Here is a 12872-nt window from a genome sequence, read left to right as displayed (position 1 = left end):
AGTAGGTCGCGACCTGATACTGTTCTTCCCGTATGTCTTACACAGTACGAGGATAACTCACTCTGCCAAATATGACAGAGTCCAAATTCACAGCACGAAAAATATGTTCAATTTCTTAACAGACAGTAAGAATAATTAAAGATTATTCCTCACCTGTCTGCAGAAATCCCGACGAGCCCCCACTGTTAAATAACACATAATTCTGTCCTTATCTTTCGATGCCGTCTGACCATTCTCAGTCTTTTCATGAGCTCATGGAAAGAAGTAAATGAACATGAATCCTTTTAGTCTGCTCACAAACTTCTTCCCCGTTTATTATTAAATCCACACATTATATAGTTGCATTGCAAGGGGTGGTGTTTTAGTTTATCCAATGAGATATGGATTACATATGTGTGGTACACAAGCCAAGAAATATACGTTATATAAAATGAAAGTATGGCCAGGAAGTTCTGGACATATTAGGAGCACACTTTGGCCAAGGATACCTCAACTCTGAGCAGATGGACAGACCGAACTCAATAACCTTCGGGCCTATAGCCCCCGTCCTGGTCTGAACATCTGAACTCATGAGGAAATATACATGTGTGCGCATACATTGAGGTAGAGAAAGATAACACAGAAGGGAGGAGGGAGCAAGACAGAAGAAAAGGAGTAAGAAGGGAGAGGCACAAAACATCTGGCAGAGAGCATAATATAATCTAACAACAATACAAGCTTTAACCCATCTAGAGCTCCTCAGGTGGTGGTAAAAATGACTTTATTTGCAACGTGAAATTAAAAAATAAACAAATAAAAAAGTTTAACTTTATTATGAGAAATCCACAAAAATATTATTTTTGAGTTTTATATGAAAAACATACTTTCCAAAACGTGTTACTCTCAAAAAAATAAATAAACAAATAAATAAAAATAAATAAACAAAAAATAAAAAATCTAAGTCATAAATCTAAAGTTATGTTCCAAATGTGAGGTTAATATTGCAAAAAATAAATAAATAAATAAATAAATAAGATGGTTAGAGGAAATTTGTTTCAAATGATGCAATTTTGACCACGAAAAGTAAAAGTGTAACTATTTTGCAGGGCCAGTTAACCTTTTGGATACATGTTCATGTTTGTGTGTGTTCACACAAGTGCCAAAATCTATACCAAAAAACACACACACACACACACACACACACACACACACACACACACACAAAAGACTGAATAGAATGGTGGAACTGTGACGTCAATTTGTAGGCAAAAACCCGGAAGCGAGTTGGTGGTTAAAATGGTGAAAGTGAAACTTTAATGATGCATGGAACTTAAAGCCATGTTAAAGGGGTCATATGATGCTTTTTTTAAAGATCATTATTTTGTATATTTGGGGTAACAGAATATGTTGACATGCTTTAATGTTCAAAAACCAGAACAGGCCAAATTAGCATTAGAGCACAACTCCATAAATGTGCCGATGGGAGGGCAAACACATCGTTTTCTACAAAGTCCCTCCTTCTGAGGAGCACAGTCTGCTCTGATTGGCCAGCTGACCCAGTGCATTGTGATTGGCCGAACACAGCAAGCACTCGTCAGAAATGTAACGCCCCTTTCCATAATCACGAGCTTCATCTTTCAAAATAAATGTAAAGACAGTTAATAATGTTCTTAGTGTTACCATCAGTTCAAGCTGAAAGGGGAACAGAGTCGTGTGACAGACACAGTGATGAAGCTCGTATGTGTTTGCAGACAGTACACAAGCCACGGACGGTTAAGACAGCTGACTCCACTGTGTGACCGTCTCTCTCTCTCTCACACACACATGCACGCACACATCACACGCAAGACTCAGCATTTGAACAGTCAATAGCAAATACTTAAACTAATAACAAAACATACTTACAGTAGCTGATTCAGAAGCGGCAGATTGTCAGAAGTCAGTATTACCTCCTCCCCTAGGTTCAGGAAACGGTCGTCCACGGTGTGTTGCTGTTCTGTTGTAAGTAATCTTAAAGATTCCTAAATGCATCTACTTTCAGAAGACCAAATAAAGTGTTTTTGCTTTCTCCTAGATGCACACAACATCTCCCTGACATGACTGCTTCAACATTAACTGCGGTTACTGAAACCACGCCTTCTTTCTTTGAGTGAACATTTGGGCGCCATTAAGCAAATATTTCAACATAGTGACGTAGAGATGTGGGGGTGTGTTTAAAGGAGGCGTTTCAGGGGGGCGTGGCAGAGTCTTAACTTTGATGAAGAATATCTCTTTGGGTTTGAGACTTCAGTCTTTGAAACTTTACAGCAAAACAAAGCACTGCAGTTTTTTTTCTAGAAATGCATTTATTAAAAGTAGGCTAAATATTAACATCAAATCTATAGGCGTGTTCTCTATTATTTATAAAACACATTCAGCTAGATGCACAAATATACTATTGAAAATATGTTTATTGCAATTCTTTAACAGGGAGTTCTGTTTTATATATTGTGCATATCTAAACAAAATAAAAATAGTTATCCAACACCTGCTATTACCCATGAGAAAAAAAACTAATCGCCCCTTTAACTTAAAATCTGTTAATGCCACCTTTAGCAGCAAGAACTGCAAACAAACATTTCTGATGATACAGATCTGTCTTTTATAGCACAGCGGTGGATTGTTTAGAGGCTCACACAGCTGTCATCTCTCTGTGACTCTCTCTCTATCTCTGTGGGGCATTATCTGACATCTGGACATATCATGTGTTTTTATCACAGAATCATGTAAATTAACTGTTGCAGTGCTGCAAAACAGTCATTAGCTACTTTGATAAATAATTGCAACCGAAATATTTCGAAATTCACATTTTTTTTTTTATTAATCTAACATCTGTCTTGATAAATTATATTTTTCTCCCATTTATATTTTATGTCACTCCCGAAACTTTGTTGTTTGGCTGTTAGCAGCACAAATTTTTTTTTTTTTTTTAAATTCTGAATGGATTTTAGGCCCTATTTAACCTACTTTATAATCACTAAAAAGGTGTCACTTCAGTTCATCGCGATCTATGCATATTTACATTGTGTTACAGTAGCTATGTTTCCATCCACCTTTTTATGCGCAAAAAACAAACAAACAAACAAAAAACCACTGGATGGAAACGTCAAGATGCGCATAAATTCCAAAAATGTGCATGAAGAATGTATGCGCACAACTGAGTCGGATAAACTTTATATCTGATAAGAAAAAATGCACACAAACTACGATGAAAACACATTCACAGAATAAACTGCACCATGCGCATTGAAAAAGTCACATGACTTTGTGCTATGAGACGGATCTCGTTCACAGCATCTATGTTGTTTTGGTCGTTCTGAAATGCCTGAGGAAAGTCTGTCAAAGTATTTCTGTATAATTACCATTTTAAATGACCGCGTTCCCAAACAGCAGCATCCACCTCTAAAAGCAATGGCCGCATTGATTGTGTTGGATCTGCTGTCTCTGAGGCGCAAGTAAGTTATTACATATGAAAATTATTATATTCAGTGGCTTCTCCTAGTTTTTCTAAAAGATATTTAGTGGCAGTTTATCAGGAAGTGACGATTTTGTTCTCTTTGACTCGTTGGATGGATCGCAAATGTTCTGTGCAATATTCCAGTTTTGCGCATAAGTTAAATTTGCATCTTTGGATGGAAACATAGCCAGTGAGAGGATCGAAACGCAAGCGTGCAAGAAAAAACTCCCAGAGTTTAGAGGTGAGTGAAGGCAATGGCCAATCACAGGTGTTCAAGTAATCAACAGATGTCTGTGATTGGCTACATTGCTCAGCAGCGCTATGAAAACATGCTGTAAATAGAATCATTTGGCGATTTCCAGAGCGCAAGCACACATAGCTATGCACTCAAGCCTTTACCAGATTTGTTTCGCCAATATCCTATTATTACAGTTTGAAGGTGCTTTTAACTGCTTGAGGAAAATGGATGTGTGGCGTGAGAGGGTGAGAGAAGTGTCAACTGCGCTGAAATGTGTGAGAGTTGGCAGTCCTGCGAAAAATAACAGTCATTTGTTTTTTTTACCTTCCGATCAAATATTGCGCTGTGAACATCATTAACAGCTTTACTACTCAATGCTGGCAAATGACCATGGTTTAAGTGGGATGATGCATGGCTAGCTGTGCATTAAACAGTTTTAATGCACTCTGCTTCGCGTCGGGTGGTTCTTGGCCTGCACGTCATGCATTAAAATCATTTAATTCACAGCTAGCCATGCATTATCCCTTACATGTCGAGTCTCGGGCCGGCAGGATGGTTGTGAGTTCGAGTCTCGGGCCGGCAGGAATTGTAGGTGTGTGTTCACAGTGTGTATGTGTGTGCACTTTGGATGGGTTTAATGCAGAGCATGAATTCTGAGTATGGGTCACCGTACTTGGCTGTATGTCACGTCACTTTTTACATAATTGCTGCGCTTGCATTCTAGGAGGAAAGTTGTAAGAAGATTGCTTGATAAGCTAATTTGATAAGTAATTAGTATGAAATTAAAACATGCAATCTGTTTCGGACAATTACACAAGTGTTCAGCTGACTGTGTTTTTGGGAACAGTGACCTAAGTTTGGAGAAATGTGCCAAATCGATTAGAAAAACTGGAATGCACCTTATTTTGAAATTTACAGGAATACGTGCTTTCATATGATCTTAAGTTATGATTGTTCACTTTCAAATTAAAATTTCCTGATATTTTACTTAGCCCCATGTCATCCAAGATGTTTATATATTTCTTTCTTCAGTTGAAAATAAAATAAGGTTTTTGATGAAAACATTCCAGCATGTAGTAGACGTCATGGACTCCAAACGCAGCGGCTGGTATCGTTTATAGCCCTTTGAAGCCGCACTGAAACTGTCATTTTGACCTCTTTGGAGTCCATTGACGTCCACTATATGGAGAAAAACCCTGGAATGTTTTAAAAAAAGAAACTTAATTTCCTTCCACCTTGGATGACATGGGGGTGAGTACATCATCAGGAAATGTTTCTAAAAATAGGTTTGAATGAGTTGACATTGAAGGCGAGCGACCGTGAAATCCTTAACCAATAACAAACAACTGGTTAAGGACATTCACTGTTCCTATTTTAAAACTGTTTTTATTTAAGGGTGGCCTTTGAAAACTGGTGTCCAAAAAAAAACAGAGAACCACTGCTTAAAAAAAAGACACACTGCATGTTCACTTATAGCATCAATATCCTGCTACAACATTCAACTTCATATACACTTCTATAAAGAGGAGCCAAACTCTGTCACAGTAGAGTCCAGTTGATCATTTATTTATTTAAAAAAAGAAAAATTAAATGCTGCAACATGTTTAGTTCTAAAATTATGAATTGCCAAAAAACGGTCTTCACACAATAACCAAAAATCTACAAATCTCTTTACAACAAACCATTTTTTAAAGGGAAAAAGTTAAAAGATTAGCTTAACTTCCATACAAAAATGATAAAAAGTAAAAAACCGAAGTACAAAACTGCATCGCCTACATGCAAGCGTCAGGCCTTGAAATGAAGCGATGGGTTCAGAAAATCATAACCACCTACATCATTTCAAATCCCTCTTTCACTGATGTACACACGCGTATAAAAGAGGAATGAGTTATGTACAAAAGGTGAAGGAGGGGGGGACAAACTACAGTGACTCAAAGATGGTAGCTGGGTTAGGGACATGAGAAGGACTAGTTAATTCATCGCCCTTTAACCAGCTACAAATCAGACCGAGATCTGTGTGTGTGTGTGTGTATGTGTGTGTGCAGCGACACGAGCGCCGGCCGCTGAGGCACAGTTACCACATTTGGCACACATTCATGTTCTTGCATTTCATGTAAAGGTCACATCTGACTGGTGACGTATGACAGACGCACGAACCAAACGCTACAAAAAACCACAGCCTCAGTGAGTTTGCTGGTGCGTATCAACTCAATGTAAACGAATGATATTAAAGGCCCCTCGATTCATTAGAACAGAGAATAAAGTACTGCAAACGCGATACACACGACGTCTTAAAAACATTCACGACATACAGAGTTACAAACATGCTTCTCGTGTGCTCTTCCTGACCGACAATCATAAAAATGAAAGCACTTGTTTGCTCAGCTACAGTCACTTCTCACTGAATATTTCACGGGTTTTGAAGCGTAAATGTGAGCGTAGTGTTATCATGACACTTGGGATTGCTGGTAAATCGTCCGTATTGTGCAGCACTGGTGTGTGAAAGTGTATTTGATCGAGACACGTGTTATATTCACAGCTGAAATGCATAAGGGTTAGTCAGTCTCTAGAACAAAGTAGTTCATGTAGTGTAAAAATAAAAAAACAACAACGTACAAACGGTCGTAAAAGTGATATCTAAAAGACAAAAAACGAGTGGTTGTGTCCTTGAGTCTCTCGTGGTTCTCTCACACTGAGGTCTCTGACTGGAGCCGCATCACGAACTTGTGGCTCTTGGGGTCGATGAACTCCTCCCCCAGGTTGAGGAAGGGGAGGGGCGTCACCGTGACGACCAGAGCGAAATCGAGGCGGCGGAGGGAGAACACCAGTCCCTGCCGCAGCGCTGAGGTCACGGGCTCCTCGCTCACCAGAGTCCACTGGCGCCCCCTGCTGCCGTTCTCTCGCTGGTACTGCATGGTGGGCCCCGGGGCCAGGTAGCGCTCCAGGAAGGCCTGAACACAGACGGAGAGATCAGACATCACGTGTGATCCTTGTGTTACATGCATGCTTATGATCTAAAAGTACTTTAAACTGCATTTTCATCAGTTTTACTTTGGTAGAAATGTTTCACAACTCAGGACCATTTACAACGAACTAGTGATGGACAAAGCTGATTAAAAACCTGGAAAGGCTAAATATTGATCAGTAGAAGGACGTAAAATATACACTTCAACATGCATACAGAAATTACAAAAGGTCTTTGTGCACATTATGCTTTCTCTACCCATATAGATAAGAAAAAAATTAAATCTATTTGAAAGAAAGGCCCACATGTTTGTTTGTGATTTAATGACAAGACGGTTAAAATAATTTAATTATTAAAGAGACAAAATATTAAAATAATATTTTAAAATACAGATGTAATATTAAGTTAATTTATTAGTATAATAAATACATTAAAATGTTATAATATTAATACAAAGTTAATACCAATTAAAAAATAACTTTAACTGCAAATATTATGCATTAATGCACCACACAAAAGTTTCCTTGGTCTCACAAGCACACACACACACACACACACACACACACACACACACACACAATAATATATTTATTTAAATTAATGCAGGTAAAGTTAGTTTGTGTTTTAATGAAAGGAGGACTTTATGGAGAAATTTAAGGATCATATTGATATTAAATAATAAAGTAAACAATTTAAATATTAACTTAAGAACATTAATATAAAAAATAAATACAATAACATTTTAAAAACTCTTATTTTAAAAATTTTACTTTTGATATATTTTTTTTCAATCTTTTTTTTTTTTTTTTTAAGAAATAAATCTTGGTCAAAAATAATAATAATAATAAATGTCAATCAAATAAAAAAAATTTCCTATGCAATGCCAAATAGTATATTCAAATTTGAACAGTATTTCTGAATGTAGTAGACTACATTTTCTGAGTCTCATTATTTCACCAGGTGGTATCTAGTTATTTTAAATTCGATTTTGCGCAAAAATGTCTTCGGTTGCAGCAGTTCAGTCGAAAAAGAGAGGTTAAAAATCATGATGATGTTACTTCTAGTTCATTCTTCACATTACAAACTGACAGATCATGCTGAGCACATTGCATTGTGGGATACAGCACCCAGTAAAGAGCCTGCTGATATAGTGCACGTGTGACAGGTTGTCTGAATACTGCAGGACAGCAGCAGACGGGTGAGTTCAGACTGTGTTTGCAGACCTTGGGCGTCATGTTGTGGGTGATGCAGAACTGCAGGTGAGCGATGATGCTCTCCATGCTGTGGTAGGGCTGCTGGCGCGTGGTGCGCAGGTACTTCTGCATGGCTCGAGCCATGGGGGCGAAGATGGCCTGCGCCGCCTCTCGAGGGTCCATCACCTCACGCGGGTGCTTGGGTGACGACGCCGCCTCGTCGTCCTGAAGCCTTTTGATGTGAGTGAATGCCTCCTCTACCGCCACCACCAGCCTGGAGGAGAAACGATCGGCACAGGCGAAAAACTCAATATATGAGTCAGGAACATCAGAATAACATGCAGTTATGTCCAGGTCACAATTAAAAAAAAATAAAAAAAATAAAAATAATAATAATAATAATAATAATAATAATAATAATAATAATAATATAATTATATAATAATAATAATAATATAATATAAATATAATAATAATAATATAATTATTTTTATAATATATAAATATATATATAAATATAATATATATATATATATATATATATATATATATATATATATATATATATATATATATATATATATATATATATATATATATAAAAAATTAATACAAATAAAAATTAATAGTGTAGTCAAACAATTGCAACTAATCGCATCCAAAATAAAAGTATTTGTTAACAGAAGATTTGGGTAAATATGACAAATGCTGACATAATTGTTATTTCTGAAACCTGGCTTGAGAAATCTATAACTGCTGATTTAATTTTTATTAAGGGCTATAAAGTCTACAGAACTGATCGGGTGGGTAAAGGAGGTGGGAGGTGTTAAATCTAAGTTTGTTAGGCTCTGTAACTTTGTCAATTACTAGAGCTAAACAGTTTGAGATTTTGGCCATCAAAGTGGGTGTTTCCAAAGTCTCAAATATCACTGTGTTACAGACCTCCGTCTGCTAGAAAGGGTGCTCTCAAAGCTTTTTCAGATAGTTTACATGAGTTAAATGACTCCGAGTTTATCCTTATGGGTGAATTAAACTGGGACTGGCTCTCAGGGACCTCAGATTGTTTTAAAGAATTGTGCGACGCCCTAAACCTTGTGCGACTCATTAATGCCAAATCCTAAATCACAACATAAATCTACCTTACTGGATATAATTATAACGAATAGTGCTCATAAATGTACTTCAACTGGCATATTCTGTAATGATATCAGCGATCATCTCTAATAAACATGTTCCCATTGAGAAGTTCAGGATCAGTGGTAGGGACAATCCCTGGTTTTCAGATAGTCTTTCAGAACTAATTCATTTAAGAAATAAATCATGGGCACAAGCCAGATTTTCAAACACCCCTACTGATTGGTCTACATTTAAAGAGCTAAGGAATAAGTGCACACTGATGATTAGGAAGTCTAATTCAGAGTTTTATATAAAGTCAGCCACAGAGAATTTAAATAATCCTTCAAAATCCTTTTGGAAAATAATTTAAATCCTTGTCAGGGACTCGTGCAGCCTCTAGCCTTCCTGAACATATTCAGGTTAATGTAGATCAAATAAACAATAAAGTAGCTATGATCAACACGTTAAAGAAATACTTTATACATGCTGGGTCCGTATTGGACAGTTTAAATGCAAACACAACTGTCCCGTGTTCAGTGACTGAAAACAGGATGTGTTTGTTTTTAAACCTGTTTCAGTAAATCAGGTTTGTAAAGCATTGAAAGGCATTGATAACTAAACATCTGCAGGCCCAGATAACTTAAACCCTTATCTTGCAGCAGATGTTATTGCAGAGCCAGTTACTCATATTTTTAGCACGGTTACATTTTTATGTATAAATCAATGTTAGGTCAACTTCAATCTTATCTCTGTACCCTCCTTTGTCTTAGCTCCAGCAGTTACCAGCTACGCTCTTACAAGTGCTTGCTTTTTAACGCACCTCGAATTTGTACAGAACTGGGGAAAACTGCATTTTCGTATTATGCACCCTGGGCATGGAATAATTTGCAAAAAGATTTAAACCTTGATAAACGTGTCTACTGGTGAATTGAAAGGCATCATAAAGAGACTGGTATTGAGGCTTGTGATTGTTTTTGCTGAGAGGATATTGTTTAAATATTGTTTTAATGTGTAAATGTTGTCTTACTGTATGGCTGCTATCTGGCCAGGTCTCTCTTGTAAACGAGATTTTAATCTCAACGAGACTTCCTGGTTAAATGAAGGTAAATAAATGTGTGTGCACTGTGTATATTTATTATTTATATACAAATACACATACGTACAACATATGTTTTGAAAATATTTACATATATTTATATTCATATATGCATTTGTAAGATTTTCTGCATTGATTATTTTCATAGACACTTTCCATCTAAACTCTGCTATATTCATTAGACTGTCACTTTGTTAGTTTTGTGAGATTCAGCCGGATGTTTTTGATTCATCAGGATCTCTTTCTTCAGGACTCTGACCTGGCCTTGCGTTTCCTGACCCTGCGGTCCATCTCGGCCTCCTCGTAGTAGTATTCGTTGTGAGAGTTGTCCCGTCTGCGGGCGGCGGCGGCGATCATGGCCCGAGACTGACCCGTCGAGTTATTAGTGCTGCTCTCTGGAGAGGAACAACAAGTCAGAACCACCGGAAACAAACAGCTCTCCTCAGCGAAGCAAAGCAAGCCCGGATGACTAACATGGCTGTACAATGGGACAGATTGGGTGTACCTTCTCCCAGGGTGTACACCTTAAATCCAGACATCTTCTTGGACAGGATGGACTTGGGCAGGTTGAGTAAAGCAGGGTTGTAGACGGGGAAGTCAGTGTAGTAGTGATCCAGAACCCACACCGCTGCTCGCTGGATGCTGAGATAACACACACACCTTCTCAATTAACTTCAGTTATCACTTTATTTACTGATTTATTCCAGAGGTGCATGATTCACTGAACAGACAGAAACTGCAATATGGCTTAGTGCTGTTATCAAACCTCAAACGGAAATAGATATAAACACTGTGTGTTTCCGAGTGAAGAAAAACATGAGCCAACTTAAAAAAAAACACTTATAAACCAGCTGTTGTTGACAAATAATACACTATTGGTTTTCATACAGCTTTCTGCCAAAATAAAAACACGATTTGTTGTTTAAAAATTAAGAAATTAAGATGGCCAGAAATTTAGTATTGTACATTTTTATATATTCATTAAATATTATATTTTATTTTACAATTTCAATTTGACAAATGTAATTTCTTATTTTTATGTAGCAACATTAATCATAATTATACTATTTTAATAATAATAATAATAATAATAATAATAATAATAATAATAATAATACATAATTCCTTTATGTATAAATCAGCATTTTCAAATAAGCTCAGCAGATCTGGAGCATTAAAAAAAAAAAAAAAAAAAATGCATTTTAAAATTCAAATAATTTTTCATCAGTAAATAAGTAAATAAATAATCACCTAGATTTTTTCCTCCCAAATCATGTAGCCCTACTTTATAATTTCATCCCTTTAAACCGCCTGACCCACATCTGAACTTAACCTGCATTTTTAAAATCACTGTTACACATCTGCAATCAGTTACGATTAATATAATGTGCATTTATACTGAAGCTCTGGATTACAGGTAATAATGTCATACGATCTAACTTTGCTTCGTTAATTAGTAAATTCATTGTCACTGAGCTCCGGTTCCTATAGAAACAGACAGCGTTCACAAACTCAAGAAACAAGCTTTATGACACTGTTGTTGTCAGATCTCATTGGTGTTTTCAAATATGAAGTTTAATCGTAAGCTACAGTTTTTGAGAGTTTGTTGTTCCCCGTTCAAAGAGGTATGAGCTGCACACCCGAGAGGCGTTTCAAAGATGGCCGGCGAGTGAAAGGACTCGTCTGTGGCTGTACTGACCTGAGGTGGCCCACGTTGTAGAAGCGGCTGGCTCCGTCGGTGGTGCGGACCACTTTGAGGCAGAAGGCAGGTCTGAGGTGCCTGACCTCCAGCAGCACGAGCGCCAGATACTGGATGAACAGCAGCGCGTCCACCAGAGAGACGGCGTATCCCACGATGCCCCTGTAGTCACGCTCTCGGGGCTCCAGCACCCGCACGCCGTAGAAGAGCCAGTACGAGGCCACGAAGAGGAAGACCAGCGCCATCAGGAGGCAGCGGAAGACGAAGAAGCGCGGCAGCGTGGCGCGGGGCGGCCGCAGGAACAGAGCCCAGGACGAGATGAGCAGCACCAGCAGCTTGAAGGCCAGCGAGACGTACAGGCCCTCGCAGGGGGTCCCGCAGGGCTCCAGAGAGTCACGCCACAGCAGCTGCGGCAGCAGCAGGAAGGCCAGCGGCGTCAGGAGCGCGAACAGACCCAGAACACCGCTCAACACCGGCCCCGCGAAACGACGACACTCCAGCGGCGACGAGTCCTCCAGCTCCTTAGACGCCCGCGTCAGGTCCTCATTAGACACGCTGTGCTCGGACGTCCCGGTCACGACGGTGGTGGTCTCACCCCAGTTATCATCCTGAGAGAGAGAGAGAGAGAGAGAGAGAGAGAGACTCTGAAGTCAAGTGTCTGCTGTATGCGGACGACCTGCTTCTGCTGTCTCCCCCAGCCGAGGGTCTCCAGCACAGCCTGGCCCTGCTGGAACAGTACTGTGAGGAGCGGGCACTGACGGTCAACCTGGACAAAACCAGAGTCATGGTGTTCCAGAAGAAGGCCAGGTCTCAGGGAAACAGATACCAGTTCAGTTACGGAGGAGAAGTCCTCGAGCACAGCAGCAGCTACAGTTACCTGGGCATCGAGATCTCAGCTTCAGGGGGCTTCAGTCTGGCCGAGAAGGCCTTGAATGAGAGGCACGGAGGGCATTTTATGCCATAAAAGCACGGTTTGGCCAATTAAAACTACCAATTCAAACATGGATTAAATTATATCACGCAATCATCAAACCAATCCTACTGTACGGGAGTGAAATTTGGGGACCAATGTTAAAATTTGAAAACTGGG

General features: G+C 38.8%; 1 protein-coding gene across 3 annotated transcripts in view; it reads right to left on the bottom strand.

The window, feature by feature from the left end:
- Positions 1-5258: 5258 nt before the first annotated feature.
- The window catches only part of LOC109049427 (vang-like protein 2), a 16203-nt gene continuing 8589 nt past the window's right edge, over positions 5259-12872 (bottom strand). For all 3 annotated transcript variants that reach the window (XM_042726767.1, XM_042726769.1, XM_042726768.1), the window contains exons 4-8: positions 11783-12390; positions 10589-10725; positions 10343-10478; positions 7902-8145; positions 5259-6664 (exon numbers count right to left, since the gene is read on the bottom strand). In XM_042726767.1, the coding sequence (XP_042582701.1) occupies positions 6401-6664; positions 7902-8145; positions 10343-10478; positions 10589-10725; positions 11783-12390 (1389 nt within the window). In that variant the 3' untranslated portion in view covers positions 5259-6400. The remainder of the gene's footprint in view (positions 6665-7901; positions 8146-10342; positions 10479-10588; positions 10726-11782; positions 12391-12872) is intronic.

The sequence above is a fragment of the Cyprinus carpio genome, chromosome B7 (assembly GCF_018340385.1).
Source record: "Cyprinus carpio isolate SPL01 chromosome B7, ASM1834038v1, whole genome shotgun sequence".
Lineage (NCBI taxonomy): Eukaryota > Metazoa > Chordata > Actinopteri > Cypriniformes > Cyprinidae > Cyprinus > Cyprinus carpio.
This window is presented reverse-complemented; position numbering and strand designations above follow the sequence as displayed.